The sequence below is a fragment of the Chrysochloris asiatica genome, unplaced genomic scaffold, assembly GCF_000296735.1.
Source record: "Chrysochloris asiatica unplaced genomic scaffold, ChrAsi1.0 scaffold00106, whole genome shotgun sequence".
Lineage (NCBI taxonomy): Eukaryota > Metazoa > Chordata > Mammalia > Afrosoricida > Chrysochloridae > Chrysochloris > Chrysochloris asiatica.
In genome coordinates this window covers 5545170-5562557 of record NW_006408624.1, presented here as the reverse complement: position 1 = coordinate 5562557, position 17388 = coordinate 5545170, and the positions used below count along the sequence as shown (strand labels likewise).

The 17388-nt window shown below is 43.6% G+C and overlaps 1 protein-coding gene across 1 annotated transcript in view; it reads left to right on the top strand.

The window, feature by feature from the left end:
* The window catches only part of LOC102822982 (chromosome unknown open reading frame, human C1orf109), an 11916-nt gene extending 4071 nt beyond the window's left edge, over positions 1–7845 (top strand). Inside the window, exons 2-4 of the mRNA XM_006867549.1 lie at positions 4127–4323; positions 7544–7666; positions 7808–7845. Coding sequence (XP_006867611.1) covers positions 4127–4323; positions 7544–7666; positions 7808–7845 — 358 coding nt within the window. The remainder of the gene's footprint in view (positions 1–4126; positions 4324–7543; positions 7667–7807) is intronic.
* The last annotated feature ends 9543 nt before the right edge of the window (positions 7846–17388 follow it).

Here is a 17388-nt window from a genome sequence, read left to right as displayed (position 1 = left end):
ATGCTGCCACTTGGCTAAGCCATCTCGTTGAGGGTCTTCCTCTTTTTCTCTGATCCTCCACCTCACCAAACATGATATGTTTCTCCAGTGACTGGTCCCTCCTGACAATATGTCCAAAGTATGAGAGACGATGTTTGGCTCTAAATTCAGGTGGGATCTATTCAAGGTCATATTTTGGCTCTCGTGGACTTGTTTTAATTTTCTTCAGCTTCAGTCTGAATTTACATATGAGCAGTTGACAGTCTGTTCCATAGTCTGCACCTGGCCTTGTGTTGGCTGATGATATGAGCTTTTCCACCATCTCTTTCCACAGATGTAGTCACTTTGATTTCTGTGTATTCCATCTGGTGAGGTCCATGTGTATAGTTCTCTTTTAAGTTGTTAAAAAAAGTTATTTACAATGAAAAAGTTATTGGTCTTAACAGAATTCTGTCATGCGATCTCCAGCATTGCTTCTTTCACAAAGACCATATTTTTCAACTACTAATCCTTCCTGTTTCCAACCTTTGCATTCTAGTCACCAGTAATGATCAATTTGCATATTTGATCAATTTCAGACTGAAGAAGTTGGCAGAGTTTTTCAATTTCGTCTTCACTGGCTTTAGTTTCGGTGCATAAATTTGAATAATAGTGATATTAATTGGTCTTCCTTGGTGTTAAGTGGTGTTGAGTCAATTCCCACTCATAGTGACTTTGTCTAGAGTTTCAGAGGAGTGGCTGGTGGGTTTGAACTGCTGACCCCGACTTCATGTTTCAAACTGATCTTGCGGCCCAGTTCGTTATCCTGCAGTGCCACCCCAGGGCTCTAGGAATTCCTTGTAGGAATATGGATATTACCCTATCGTAGTATTATACTTCAAGATAGATCTTGAAATGTCCTTTTTGATGATGAATGTGTCACCATTCCTGTTTAGTTTTTCTTTCCCAGCATACTAAACCATGTGATTGTCAGATTCAAAATGGCCACTACCAGTCCATTTCAGATCAGTAATGCCTAGGATATCAATCTTTATGTGTTCCATTTCATTTTTGATAACTTTCCATTTTCGTAGATTCATACTTAATAACATTCCATGTTCTGATTATTAATGGATGTTTACAGCTGCTTCTCTTATTTTGCGTTGTGCCCCATCAGCAAATGAGGGTCTCCAGGGCTTTACTCCATCTGCATCACCATGGTCAGTTCTACTTAGAAGAGGCCGCTCTGCCCCAGCTGTGTATTGAGTGCCTTCCAATCTAAGGGGTTCATCTTTAAGCACTTATCTCTGACAATGGTGGTACTATTCACAAGGTTTCAGTACTCAATATTCTGGTGATATCTAACAGTGTTCCACTGGTATTCATAAGATTTTTCAGTGCTAAGCATTCAGAATTAGTCTGCCTTTGTCTGAAAGCTCAGCTGAAACCTGTCCACCGTGGGTGTACCCTGCTGGAATTTAAAATACCTGTGGCATTGCTTCCAGCTTCACAGTAATATAAGCTTCCACAACAAACTGACAGACAGGTGGTTGAGCCTATATCATGCTCAAGGCAGACATTTTTCCTAGTGTAAGCTGTTGTTTGGTTTTAAGAAGACTTAATGGAATTATAGCTCATTAAAAAAAAAAAAAAATCTTGTGAGATTTTTTGCCTCCCAAGAGACACCGGTTTCCTCCAGGCCAGTAGCTTTAAAACTTGATCTACAGGAAGAAAGATATTTCATATCATAATCTGTATATGCATCGGCACAGAGCTGAAACAAACGTTTCACAAGACAATGTCTTACACTTTGAAGTTTTGTCTTCTGTAATTTTTTAAAAATATGGATCACAACCTACAAATGAGAAGGAATGCACAGTTAGTTGATTGAAGATCAGTGGTTCAGAAGGTCAAGTTTTGTGAACTTTTATTTAGTTGATGATATATTTTTTGTGGTAGGTATGGGTTGTTATTTTAAATGTGTGTTGTTGTTTTTTTAATTATTATTCAGTCGCTATCAAACATTTTTGAAAGCCACAGGACTAGGACATGGAATGCTTTGCATTTTGGGAAGTTGTAACGTTTGTCAAGAAGCCCTTGTAGTTCAGTGGGTTGTGAGTCAAGTTCAAATCTTCCAGCAGCTCCACAGGAAGAAGATGAGGCTTTCTGCTTCTGTAAAGCTTTACAGCCTTGGAAACCTTATTCAGGGTCACTATGAGTCAGCTCTGGTAGCGTAGTGGTTACGAATCGGGCTGCGAACCTTAAGGTCAGCAGTTCGAAACTACCAGCCGCCTCACGGGAGAAAGATGAGGCTTTCTACTCCCGTCAAGATTTACAGTCTTGGAAACCCTGTACAGGTTCGCAATGGGTCGGAATCGACTCGACGGCACTTAACAACAACAACAACAACAACATGAGTCCAAACGACTTGAAGCACACAAGCAGCACCACCAGCAGCCTTTGTCTTGGTGGGTAGGTCCCTTAGGGTTACCGGTGACATAGTAGCAATATTTACCATAAGCTAGGCTCTGCTTTTGTTATTTGCTGTTGAGTCATGGCAACCCCATGTGCAGAGTAGAACTACCCTGTAGAGTTTTTAAGGCTGTGGCCTTTCAGAGTCAGCTCACCAGGCCTGCCTTCTGAGGTGTCTCTGGTTTGAACCACCATCCTTTCAGCTAGTAGTTGAGCATTTAGCCATTTGCACCACCCAGGTGCAAATGGTGCATTGTCTTATTAGGCACAGCTCTAAATATTTTTAATGCATCATTGCATTTAATTTTCACAATAGGCCTTTTTGTTTATTAATTCACTAAACAAGTATTTAGTGTATGTGCTTAGGACTAGGTACCTAGGTATTGTTCTGGGTACTTAGGATATACAGTGAGCAAAACAGAGCCATTTTATACATGAGGAAGGATAAGTAACTTTTCTACGGTCCAAAGGAGTCTAGACAACCAGAGCGCAGATGCTTCTTGTTGTTGTTGTTAGGTCAGTTCTGACTCCTTGTGGCCTTAGACACAACAGAGTGAAACACCATCTGGTTGTGTTCTATCCTTACAATTTTTGTTACATTTGAGCCCATTACTGCTACGACTGTGTCAATCCATCTTGTTGGGGTGCAATCCATATTGAAGGCTGAAGTCTTTGGTCTTCATCAGTAAGTATTTTAAGTTCACTTACTTCCAGCAAGCAAGATTGTATCATCTGCAGATCACAGGTTGTTAATGAGTCTTTCTTCAATTCTGATAATCACATTCTTCTTCATATAATCCAGCTTCTTAGATTATTTGCTAAGTGCACAGACTAAATAACTATGATGAAGGAATATACCCCTGACACACGTTTCCTGATTTTAAACCATTCAGTATCCCCTTGCTCTGTTTCAGCAACTGCCTGTTGGTGTATGTACAGGTTCCTCATAAACACAATTAAGTATTCTGGAATAACCATTCTTTGCAATGTTATCCATAGTTTGTTATGATCCACACAGTTGAATGCCTTTGCACAGTCAGTAAAGCACAAGTAAATATCTTTCTGGTATTTTCTGTTTCAGCCAAGATCCATCTGACGTCAAGCAATGAGATCCCTTGTTCCGTTTCCTCTTCTAAATCCAGTTGCGTTTCTGGCAGCTTCCTGTCGATGTACTGCTACGATTGTTTTTGAATTATCTTCAGCAAAATTTTACTAGCATGTGATATTAATTATAATATTCGATGATTTCTGTATTTCATTGGGTCACCTTTGTTTGGCATGGGCACAAAAATAGATTTCTTCAGATCTGCTGGCAAGTTACCTGGTCTACAAAGAAATTTGGAAGATAGTTGTTTGCCTCCAGCACTGCATCAGTTTGTTGTAAGGTTTCAGTTTCTGTTCTGTCAATTCCTGGAGACTTGTTTTTTTGTCAAATGCCCTTAGTGCAGTTTGGACTTCTTCTTTCGGTACCATCAGTTCTTGATCATATGCTGATCATAACTCAGTGTTTGATTGTTGCAACTTGGCTGGTGGTGGCTTGCTTCTGGCATCTGATGGGTAGAGTCCAAGGATGCTGTCCTACAATGCACAGCACAGCCCCTGGCAGCAAAACATTATACCGTCCAGAAGGTCAGTGATGCCCAGACTGAGACAGCTTGCCTCAAAGCATTCTCACAGTGGTGCTCTTTCCCCACAGGGCCACCCTCCTCCAAGTGCGAGACACCGTCAGCAGCCACGTGGAGCAAGTGTTTCGGGTCCATGAGCAGCACGCAGATGTTGTTGGCATTGATGCTGCCCTGAAGCCTTCAGTTGTCAGCCCCTCTCTGGCCGACATGTTAGAATGGTTGCAGGATATTGAGAGACATTATCGAAACTCATATCCTTTGCATGATGGTGTCCTAAGTTGTTCTAAGAAATCTCTTGTAAATTCAACTTTTACAAGATTAGACATGTAACGAACAAGTCTGGGTTAGTTCTTTGGTTCCTGAACTTGTATTCCCCCTGTGGTCTTTAGTACAATTATTCCTCATATGACGTATTGAGTGCCTGTCACTTGCCAGGAACATTAAACAAAAAACGATCCTGTATGTTAGCTGGGAATAGATGCCAGGGAGAAAAAGCAAGGAGAGAAGACATTGAAAGTGGAGGGTGTGATTGTGATTTGAAATAGGGAGGGCAGAGCTGGTCTCACTGAGAAAGAAACATTTGAATAAAGACCTGAAGAGGGTTAGGGAGGAGAGCACATCAGTAGTGGAGGGAGAGTGTTACAGCCGAGGGAACACAGAGTGTAGAGACCCTGGCATGAGAGCGTGCCTGTTCTGTTCAGGAAATAGCAAGGCCAGTGTGGCCAGATGAGAGGGATGAAGGTGGTCTCACTGGAGATGAAGTTAGAGAGATGGGCCTAGACTGTGTAGGGGCTCAAAGGGCATTGAAAAGATTTTGGCTTTTTCTTTGAGAGCAATGGAAAGCCATTACAAGGTTTTGAATAGGAAAGGTGACCTCCTCAGACCTATGTTAACAGTATCACCCTGGCTGTGTTTTGAGGAAAGCCTTGGGGTGGGGAGCAGAAAGACCAGTTAGAAGGCCATTGCCATCTGATTGGTGAGTACGCTTTTCCTCGATGAGAAGAGGAGGGTTTTATGAAAGAACTACTTGGGGTTCTAGCTTTATTCTCTCAGTTCTTGCCTGATGCCCTCATTAGCCCTCTGACGTTCGCTTCTACTTTTGTGTGAGTGACTCCCAAGCCCTAACCTTTCTTTGGGTCTCCAGTCTGGATTTTCCGTTTCCAGTAATTGCTGCCAGCATGATCTCTCACTGGGACTGCAAACTCATGTTTAAAATGGAACTCCTCCATCTAGTTCTCAAATTCAGCTCCCTGTAGTTGAGAATCACCTGTCTGGAACCGAGGCCCATCTTCCCCTCCCAGCAGCGTGTGCTGTTTTCACTGCGGTGGAAGCAACCCCAGCACTGTGAGCAGAGAAGCAGTGGCTGCAGCTGAACTTACTGAACTCGCAGGTTCCAGCCGCTTGTCAGGCCCCCTGTGTCGCCCCGGGCTGCTCGCCTTACCTGGCAGTTCCTTACCTCGTCTTGGACTCTTAACCATGTGCAGCTTCCTTCCCTGCAGTTAATGGTCTCAGTCCACATGTCATCTGGGTGTCTAATTGTACTCATATTGCAGAGGAAGAGGCTTTAAACAGTGAGTGGGAAAATGGAATGAAAAGATAGTGAACTTTGCCATAAATTTATATTTGAGAGAGTTGAATTTGGTTTGGTATCAATACAATAGCAATAAAGTTATTAGCATAATAGCCTAAAAGAATCTTTTTACAGTAGTTATTATTTTAATCTTTTGTTGACTCCCAATTAGTTACTACTAAGAGGTTGGGAGAGAAAATGGTTTTGGATGTTGGATGTGCAGTGCTTTCATTACATTAGTTTAATCTGTTATGGGTAGCCAAACCATCCAGTATTTGAAGGGGTGAATCTCCATACCAAAAATGTCTCCATGCAAGCCAAACTGTTGTCGGAAGAAAGATGGTTCTGAGTAGAAGGTATGTTGTAGAGCACTCCTGTACAATAGACATTCCTCAGTACCTATTCCTGAGCTGCTCAAAAACATAGAATTTTACTTTTTGAAGCCTCCCTCCGCACCCCCCCCCCCCCACACACACCCCCACATAGACATTCAAATCCCTTGTTGCTAGTAGGGTAAAAGCTTTATTAGAGTCCCTAGCTTGTGGCCCAAACTTAACTTAACCTTTTCAGCTCCCTTTCCTACTGCTCTTTATACACTGCATGCCAGCCAAACCTGAAGATTTGCTTTTTCCCTGAATCCATCCCAGGTTTCCCTGCTTCCACACTTTTGCTTAATGCTTTTCCTATCTGCTGGAGTCTGCTCACGACTCCAGAAACTGGATGGATTTCTCCTGTGAACTGCTACTGAACTCCCTGGCTTGTCTCTTAGATTCTTTCCATTTCTAACTTTCTTCCTTGCTGGGATAATGTTTTGTATCTCTACCTATAACACAGAGGAGGTTCTGGTGTGTTGCTGTAGGATAAGCATTGGACTCCTAACTGCAGGGTAGGCAGTTCAAACCCACCAGCCATTCCTTGGAAACCCTAGACAAGGTCGTTCTCAGTCAGAACTGACTCGATGGCACTTAACAGTGACAGAGCACAGAGCCAGCTAAGTAAAGAGGACAGGACGTAGTTTCTCTGAATATTTGTCAGGTGACTCCTGCCCACCTGGTAAAACATAGTGATGGTGGTACTTTCACTACACTCTCATAAAGGAGCTCTGCCACAGAAACCCTGTACAGGGTTGCTATGAGTTGGTTCCGACTCCACGGCACATAAACACCAGACTCTCATAGGAGTCCTGGTATGGCACTGTGGGTTAATGCACCAGATTGCAAAGCCATTTGAACTGCAAGGTCAGTGGTTCAAGCTCACCAGCTGTTCCTCAGAAACCCTATACAGGGTGGCTATGGGTCGGAATCATCCCGACGGCACTTAACAACAGACTGTCATAGGGCCTGAGTGGTGGAGTGGGTTAGTAGTGTTGGGCTGCTAACTGCAAGGTTAGCAGTTCAAAACCACCAGCTGCTTAGTGAGAGGAAGATAAGGTTTTCTGCTCCCATAAAGATTTACAACCTTGTGGAAACCCTATAAAGGGTCTCTGTGAGTCGGCAGTGACTCACTGGCCCATATCAGCAGTAGCAGACTCACAAGAGCCCTGGTATGGCGCTGTAGGGTAATAACTAGACTGCCAGCCACAAGGTCCGTTGTTCAGAGCCATTAGGTGTGCCTCAGGAATCCTATACACGTCTCTATGAGTCAGAACTGACTGGATGACACTTAACTATACACTCTCACTTGGGAGCCCTGGGTGCAGTGGTTAAGCAAGAGTTTGACAGTTTAAACCCAGCAGCCACTCAGTGGAAGAACACTATGACAGTCTGCTTCTATGAAGATTTACAGCCTTGGAAACCCTTTGGTGCCATTCTCTGTCCTATAGACCACTATGACTTGGAATCAAGGCAGTGACTCTCCGTAAGGTAATTTTTTTCTTCAACATACTTAATTTTCTTTTGGACCAGTCCTTAACTTCCAGGAAGGTACCTGAAGAGAAAATACCTCCTGTCCTCAATCCAGTGGGGAGACTTGGCAAACATCCAAGCTTTGCCCAAGGCCTGGGAGCAGATTTCAGAAGATGAACACCAAGACCTTGTGCAAGGTAGTGGTTTTCGCTGCTCTCTTGGTCTCTCCTCTTGCCCTGCATCCCATGTCCCTGGAAGCATCATAAAGAGCTTCTCACTGCCTCTGTGTCCTCTAGGGGCGGTATGCTGCAGCCAGTAATTTTCTCTCCCTATTCCAGATACCCTACTGAATGTTTCCTTCTTCCTGGAGGAGTAGAGGAAACTGGGCGTTTGTCTGGAGACCAGGGTGCAGAGTTGAGGACTGACACTGCTGTGTCCTGATGCTTCTGAAGGGATGTCAGCATTGTTCCTGGACATACTTGAATGTCCCTGCTGGACCATGACAACTGGCTCTTGGGAGGACTGGTGCCAGGTGTTTCTGATGACAGGGGTTCTACATGGCAGGTGGTGGCTAGGACCACGGTTGAGACCACCCCTTTCGCTTTCCTGAGGCTCACTTGGGGCAGAAGCAACAGCAGCAGAAATGGCAGGAAGTAAGGAGCAGCCACAGATTGGTCTTATCCTTGACGTCATCTGCACCACTGAGCCTGGTTGACGCCCCATCCTGGTTTCATGTGTTTGTGTTGATCCCTGACTCCTTGAAGAAAGACGAGGTAGCTTTGATGGTTTAAAGAGATGGAGTAATGTTGGAAAACATTTTGAAAAAATTGGTGGGTGGGGAAGGACCAATTGCAGTATTTTCTTATCAGCAGACCAATTTTAGATTCCAGAGCCTACCACCAGGGGGAGATGGTGGAGCATGAATTATTTTGTGCGCTGTAGTCTTCCTTATCCATTCTGGGAATAGTGCACCATACATGCTCTACTTCTCCACTTTATTGGGAAGCTGCTATCCCACTGACAGCATGTGCTGCATGCAGGCGAAGCTCTGCATTACTGTTTGCAATGGAAGGGCCAGGCATGTGCTGCAAGTTACTATTTTTACAGGATATTATGTGGAGTCCGGGTGTGACACTGCAGGTTAATGCTCTGGACTGCAAAGTCTGTTTGAACCGCAAGATTGTCAGTAAAAGCTCACCAGCTGCTCTTCGAAAACCCCATACAGGGTCGCCATGAGTCGGAAGTGACGCGATGGCACTTGACAACAACATATGGAGTCCTGGTCTGTTTGAACCACTAGGTGAGCAGTTCAAAGTCACCAGTTGTTCCTTGGAAACACTATACAGGGTTGCTATGAGTCAGAACCAACTTGACGGCGCTTTGCATATGAGGTGTGGCATCCTGGAGGTGTGATTGTGCAAGATAAACCTTGTAAGTATAGTTCTGGGTTCCTCTACAATCCTACAATAAGCTCTGGTAGCATAGTGGTTACGATTTGGGCTGTGAACCGCAAGGTTAGCAGTTTGAAACTACCAACTGTTCCGTGGGAGAAGGATGAGGCTTTCTGCTCCTGTAAACATTTACAGCCTCAGAAACCCTGTATAGGGTCTTCTCTATGAGTCAGAACTGACTCCATGGCACACAGCCACCACCACCACCTACAATCCTGCAGAGTCCAGAAGGAGGTATATTTCCCACATAGCAAACTCCTTATTACCTACCCAAAATTCAGACACACTCGACAATTCAGCATTTGTGAAAAAAACATTATGTAACCAATTTTTAAAAATTAACTTAGATAAAAATTTCATTTGTCCATGAAATGGTTAACTGGGCTTATGTCACTGGGGTCAGAGTATGGAGAAAGACAGCTTTTCCTTGCCCTGTGGTTTTGGGGTAGAATGACAAGACTCCTAACTGACAGACTTTGTTGTCCAAAGCTGCCAATGGACTTGCCACTTCCTCTGAGCTTGGATTGCTGCTCGGGTGGGAAAGCCCCAGCCCAGAGTCAGGAGATCACAGTTACTTATTATCGGAGGCCCTGGGCCTTCATCAGGAAGTGGACCCAGTGTTTTCAGGCTTACCAACTTGCCAGGGTTGTAAAAATCTGGGACATTGGATGTACAGGGGCTTAATAAAGAGAACACCTACTGCTCACTTGGTAACATGGTTAGGTTCCAAAGACTGAATTGTTCTGTGAAAATCGACATTATATGAAAATGGGGGATTTTTTTTTTTAATTCTATTTAGACTGTTTGTATGATTTTTTTTTTTTAATTTAGCAAATGTGATCTTAGAAATAATACGTAAGATTATTGATGTCGCACTGTAGGATAAAGCACTGGATGGCAAGGTCAACTTGAACCGTAAGGTTGGCAGTTCAAACCCACCAGCTACTCCTCGGACACCCTATATAGGGTTGCTGTGAGTTGGAGCTGACTCGCTGGCACTTAGCAACAACGACAAGACTTACTGATGTGCTCATCACTGTACCGAGTGCAGTTAGGGATTATTCCTTTGCTGAGAAAGGAGGCTTGGAGGAGACAGCTGGAGAAAGACCAGCTCTGTGACTATGAGGGTTGCCCAAGGCTTAACAGTTTCACCTTGCTCCTCTGCTGGGTCAGCGCTTCCTGCTTCCCTCAAGAGCTGCCTCCAGGGCTCCACTCCCACCTCTGCAGTCCTGGAGCTGCTCTGTCCTCCAGGCCTAGCTGTCATCCAGGCTCTGGGCTTCCTTCAGGGCCTCTGAGCACCTGGAGGTGCACCTGGCCCCACCTAGGTGGAAGTCTCAGGCCCAGGTCGACTCACTTTGGGAAGTCATGAATTTTGCACACATTTTCTGTCAAACACCCTCTTCTATGCTTCTTTCTTCCCTCCCTCTCTACCTCACAGCAGTTTCAAGCTTGCAGGGCCTCACCTGTATAACAGCAGGGAACCCAGAACGACTAGGTGTTACTTATCCATCTGCCCAAAGTCTGTGGCCATGGAGGAGGCTGGCGTCACATGGCAGCTGGACACAGTGCCCCTGCCATTAGGAGGGTGTGGGGCAGCAAGCACAACTGCCTGGAGACCGTTCTCAAGGGAGAGGATGTGCCCTGGCCACTGCAGCCCACCACCTCACCAATACACAATAGTCAGGTGGTAGGTTCTTTATTCTGTTGTGAATCGAAATGTCAGATAATGAGCTAGTTGATAAATGGGGAGTTGGTGTATATATATATATATTTAAAAATGCACATGATTTTGTTTTTTCTTACTGCAGCTGTGTTACGTCTTTATTGTCTGATGGGGGGAGGGAAGGGGAGATTAGTCACTGGGTAGAGGGTAGACACACATTAATGTGCTTGGGTGATGGGAAAGGCAGTGTGCACTGGGAGGAGTACAAGAGTTAAAGGGACCAGAGGTCAGTACTGTGAGCCGAGGGTACAGGGAGGGATGGCAGTCATTGTAGTGGCACAGAGTGTACGGTTTGTTCAGTAAGCCTTCACTCAAGTCACAATGAAGTTGTTTATTTTAAGTGATGGTTTTTAAATATTGTTAGATGATTCTAGAACATGTAGAGTAATTTAAAATGCAAAAGCATTAAACAAACTCAAGCAGATACTTTGATATGAACCCTTTTAGTGTCTGGTCCTGGTGTGGCCCTGCAGAATAATGTGCTGGACCTTAAGGTCAGTTTGAACCACAAGGCCAACAGTTCAAACCCACCAGCTGCTCCTCGGAAACCCTATACAGGGTCACAATGGCTTGGAACTGACTCGATGGCACTTAACAAGAAGTATCTATTCACAAGGGTTTTTGTTTCGTTTTTTAACAAATATATCATTGTCGCTAAGTGCTGTTAAGTTGCTTCCAACTCTTAGCCACCCTGTATAGGGATTCTAAGGCTGTAAATCTTTGTAAGTGCAGAAAGCTTAATTTTTCTCTCACTGATGGGTTCGAACTGCTGACCTTGTGGTTCGTAGTTCAGTGCTTACTATTATTTTAAATTGTCTTTTTTAAAAGAACTTTTACTTGAAACATTTACAGATAAAGGAAAAAGCACATTGCCCATCTTCCAGATACCCACTATTAACAATATGATGTCTAGTTTTCCTGGTATTTTATTTTGGTTTATTCTGTCATGAATATAGATTCCTGATGTGGCACTGTAGGGTAAGCACTATAGATAAGCTAACCTTACTCAAGGTTGATGATTCAAACCTATCAGCTGCTCGGAAACCTTATACAGAGTTGCTGTAAGTTGGAACTATTATTACATACATCATTTTATAAATAAAAACTCAAAGAACATTTGCGTTTTGGGTCTTAAGATGAGCTCTTTGACAGATGAAAGAGAGACCTAGAAAGATTTGTGGGCCAACTAGGGAAAGACTTAAGCCAGAGATGATCAAACTTTAATGTTAAAATTTAGATTCTGATTCTGTGGATGTGGGTGGGATCTGAGAGCCTGTATTTCTAACAAGGTGTGTTAGATAATCATGATGCTGATAGTCCAAGGACTTTTGAGTTGCAGAGACTTACACTGTAAAAGAACACTAAGAGTGTTGTTGTTAAGTGCCATTAAGTCAGTTCCAGCTCATAGCCTGGCATAAGAGTTTGCATCTTGTTCTGCAAATGGGAGTTTCTTGTTTGCTTGTGTGTATGTTACAATGAAGAGCTTTTCAAACTTCCCCGTACTGAAACAAGTACTCATGTCTATAATACATGTTTATGGTGCTTAATAATATTTAAGTGTACTTGTTTTTATTTAGTTTCCTCTTAGCTTTTCTTCTGTTAAAATGCTCTCTTAAAATTTAAATTAAATTTGATTTATTTTCTGAATAAGTGCACAATTCACATTGTATGAAATCTTGGATCACTTGCCCTGAGAGAAGTCAGCTGTGATGCTGCTCAGGCAGCCCTGTGAGGAGGCTCCTGTGGTGAGCAGATCCCCCTGTCGCAGTTCAGCTGAGCCTTCGGATGAGACCACAGCCCCAGCTGAAAGCTCGACTGCAACCTCAGGAGAGATGTGAGCCAAAGGCAGCCAGTCAGGCTGAGCCCAGATTCCTGCCCCACTGAGACCAAAATACTGTTCATTTGTTTTTTATGAACTCAGGTTTACTTTAATATGGATACTGAGGGTTAGATTTTAGAAATTGAATACACAGTAGCCAATCATATATTTTCTGTTGCTGCTTGAAGGATGTTCAAGAAATGACACCCCAGTAACAATGAGCACATCAAACACCCAGGACTTGATTTCAAATACCATTCTCAACAGAGTAATCCCCCCAAGGTTTGAATAACATTGCTAATAAAAGGATCCAAGATTTCTTGGAGAAATGGCTATGTTTAGGGTTAGGACAGGAATATGCTAGATGAAGAGTCATGGTATGGCACTGTAGACTAAGCTAACCTCAGGGTTAGCTTTTCAAACCCACCAGCTGCTCTCAAAAACCCTAGACAGAATTGCTATGAGTTGGAACCAATTTGACAACACTTCATAACAACAACAAATGCTGGGTGAGACGAGTATCTTGTAGTGCCAGAAAGTGAGAGCTTACAAAATAAGGATGGTGATAAGCCCGAGGGACCTGGAGACTAACAAGTGGAACTCCATGGCCACGCTGCTGCCATCAAGTCAATTCTGACTAATGGTGGCTCTATAGGACAGAACTCTCCGGGGTTTCTGAGGCTGTACATTTTTTTTTTTAACTTTTTATTGTGAATTGAATGAACGTTCATAAAGATCATCAGCTTGATATTCAACAAATCATACACTTTTTTCATCTCAATGATTACAATCTCCTCTATGCACCAACAGTTACCCTACTTCCTCCCTGTAGTTCCTATTTGTATTCCACCCATCTTCCTATCCCTTCTCAACTTTGTCTTTAGGAAAATATTGTCCTTTTGAATTTCAATGACTGACCATTCCATGGTGAGCATAGCTTACTAATGTTGTTGTCCCTCCATATACCTACCTACTTACTGCTTGGCTGAAAATTGTGCCACGAGGATGAGTTCCTTTCCAGACCTGAAGAGTGGTATAGGTCTATAGTCTCAGGTTCCTCCAGTATCTTTCAGACCAGTAAGCCTGTTTTTTTAATTAGATAATTTTGAGTTTTGTTTCACATTTTTTCTGCTCTATCTAGAACCTTCTAATGTGATCCCTTTCAAGGCAGTTGGTAGGTGTAGCCAGGCACCATCTAGTTCTGGTCTCAGAGTTGTAGAGACTGATGTTCACCTGTTCCATGAGTCCATTGGATTAACTGATTCCAAGCCTCATCAATTCTTAACACTCTTTCTTCTGCACCTTAGAGGGCCACTCAGGAGCTCTTCAGATCCCAGACACTACTCATCCACGCAGGTTGAACAACATTGTCTTTGTGGACTGTGTTATGCCAATTCACCATGGTGTCCCCTCAGACTATGGTCCTGAGTCTCTGGCCCATCAACTGATTGTCTAAAGATGGTCAGTAATATCTAGGAAGTTTTCATCATTTTGCCTGCTGTATGCTTCACCACATTCATAGTTGTGTTTGCATGAAAGGTTAATACTCATGTACAGATATCCTCTTTCAAACTCTTGTATGGTTGTGGGATATGTAAATATACATCTCATTTTTCCTCCGTTACCCATTCAACCTATGTTTCAATCCATGTATCTGAACACTGATGTTCCAAGGTTGTATATATATATCACTATTTCCCTCTATCCCTTTAGCTGATACCTACCTCCGTTTCTTCACCTATCTTCATTATTTTTCTGCCACCCACCCCCTTATATATATTGCCCTCCCCATCACCCAAGCTAACATGTGTCTGCCCTCCAGCCAGTGAATTACTCTCCCTCCCTTCTACCCCTGGTAACCATCAATGAATGTTTCTTTCAGTATGGAAACGTTTTCTGAAGTGTTTACAATAATGGTCTCATGCATTATTTGTTCTTTTGTGATTGACTAATTTCAATCAGCATAATGTCCTCCAGGTTATGTTATGTTATGAAGTGTTTTGCAGAGTTAATATTCTTCAACATTGCATAGTATTCCATTGTGTTTATGTACCACCATTTGTGTATCCATTCTTCCATTGAAGGACACTTAGCCTGTCTGCATCTATTTGTTATTTTGAATAGTGCCACAGTGAACTATTTGATGTGCCTGTATCTACTCGTGTTCTCCAGGTTTGTATTTCTTGTGGGTGTATACTCAGAATAGGGAGTGCATGGTCATAAGGTATTTCTATTTCCAACTTTGTGAGGAAGCGCTATCCCGTTTTTCCAGTTTTTAAATTTTTTTTATGCCATTAAATTTTGGGGTAGTGTGTTCCGGAGCCATCAACAACCAATATAACAAGTAAATAGGTCTATGTATTGTCTCCCTCATTTTTATACAAATAGTAGAGTATTATGTATCCAATTTCTTGCCCTATATTTTCCATTTGTTGGATCCTAGAGATTGTTTTAGATACATAATGAGCCTCCTTAATTAAACAAAATATGCACAGTTACATGGTTCTAAGGAGACCTGGTTGCACAGTGGATTACAAGGTGGGCTGTTAACCGCAAGGTCAGTATTTCGAATATACCAGTCCTGAGGGAGAAAGGGGAGGCTTTTTGCTCCCATAAAGACTTAGAGCCTCAGAAACCCTATATGGGGTCACTATGAATCAGAACCAACTCAGTGGCCCACAACTGCCACCACCACCTCATCGTTTCTGGTGTTTGTTAAGTTCTGACTCACAGCCACCCTGTACAGGATTTCTGAGGGACAGCGGAAGCATTTGAGCTGCCAGCCTTTGGTTTAGCAGTCCAGTGCTTATCCTACAGCACTATTATTGTTTGAGTGTACCATCAATTGTTTTAACTTGCCCCTTGCTGACGAACACTGAGGTGGTTGTTTACCAAGTCTTAATAGGGGTTAGGTTTTAGCAACCTCTATTGCTTGGAAACCCTATACAGGGTCGCTATGGGTCGGAACCGACTCGACGGCACTTAACAACAACAACATTGCCCCCCTACTCATGATGTTTTGTTTTTACCCCAGAATTTTCCGTGGAGTGAATCTACCCACCTACCCCAATGGAAGAGAAATCCTGTAGGCATTTTTACTGGAATCACGTTAGCTTTGTAGACTAATTTAGGGAGTTTTGATGGGGTGCTTGTAGGATAAGCACTAGACTACTAACCACAAAGTCTGCAGTTCAAACCCACCAGTCACTCCTTGGAAACCCTATACAGGGTTGCTGTGAGTCAGAACTGACTTGACCAACAACCACAATGGGAATATGTCCAGTCCTCTCTGAAGCGTGCCACTGGCTTACGGGCCCAGAGATACCAAATGTGGGCCCTGTTTTGGTTCCCTCATTTGGGGAAACAGCCTCTCAGTGGTCAGAGCCCTCAGCCCTGTCACTGAGACACGGTCTGTGGGATAAATGAGTTCAGGTTTCCCTCTTTCCAGCCCTTAACCTCTTTCACTTTTAGAAATTGATCTTACGATTCTTCTCTCAGGTAGAGAAGGGTGTGCCCTCAGCCAGTGGATGCCTGAGCTCTGAAGAGAAGGACTCCCTGCCCAAGGAGCAGGAGCCAGCAGTCTTTGTGGACTCTCCATGTATTATCTCTACTTTAATCAGGATGAGACAGGCCAGGCACCATCTCCTGCTCTAGCATTGCATTGTTTATAATTCCTTCTCCCCGGGACATCTGGAGGAGCTGGAGAACTGAAAACACATAGTTGGTTCATGAGGAGGACTGAAAACACATAGTGGACTTGGGAAAGCTGACTGAATTACAGGTCACTCAGTCAGCATTCCAGTCTCAGCCTCTAACTAGCCATGTGGTCTTGGACAAGTCATTTCCCCCTCTGTAAGCCTCAGTTTCCTCATCTGTGTAATGGGAATGATGGTATGCCCTCATGGTTTGTAAGGTCTAAGTGAAAGGAAACATGTGAGAGTTTATGAATTTGGTAAGTTTATAAATATTTAAGGGATTGAAGTCCACTTGGTAGATATGGTGTGGCACTATAGGATAAGCACTGGACCACAATGTCTGTTTGAACTGCAAGGTGGAGGTTCAAACTCATTAGCCATACCTCAGAAACCCCCGTATGGCTCTTAACAACAACAAACATAGCACTGTTTGGCTCTTGTCTTTTTGAACCCTTAACAATAGCCCACGAAGCAAGTATGCTTAATCTCCTTTAGACAGGTGAAGAAATGAGTTTAGAGAACCATAGTGGTTTTTCCAAGGATCCACAGCTGATCAGTGACCTTGTTCTGCTCAAAGGGGCCTTTCCTCTACAGCACTGCCCTATCTTGGTCACAGAAGGTGGAAGCAACCTTAACATCTACTCAGATGTAACAGGAGTCTGGTTTTCTGTGTACCAGCTCTGCACAGGATGTGAGTCCTCCAAATGCAGAAGTCAACCCAGAACTACCTCGCAGAGCAGTGGCACATGAGGTGCCCACAGACTCTCCAGGGCAACTGTAACCTTGCCAGTTACCCTCCCTTCTGATTACATAGGGTTGGAGTGAATCCTGGGGCTGACTTCCAGAGTCTTATACTTTCACCCTTAATGCCAGGTGCTGGGAGGAGAAAGCCAATACTTTTTAAGGAATAACAAGGGGCAGGGGCCCTTCCAGGCACTGTCCCCACTCCCCACTATTCCTAGAAGGCTCCTTCTTGGTTTCTACCTAGTGCAAAGGAAAGTCCGTTTTCTGAACCTAGTAGCTGGTATAGCCCCTGAGACTCTGATCTGGTGTGTGGGGGGAATGGCCAAGGTATATGTACTTTCTTAGCATGCACCTCTGATCCTGGTGCAGGGTTATTCTTTAAGACACAGCCTAAGTCCTGGGGAAAGCCATGAGCACAGAGAGAGAGCTGGATAGAGAAGCCACAAAGATTCCCTTTCTCTGGGGAAGAAACTGGCCTGAAGAACTC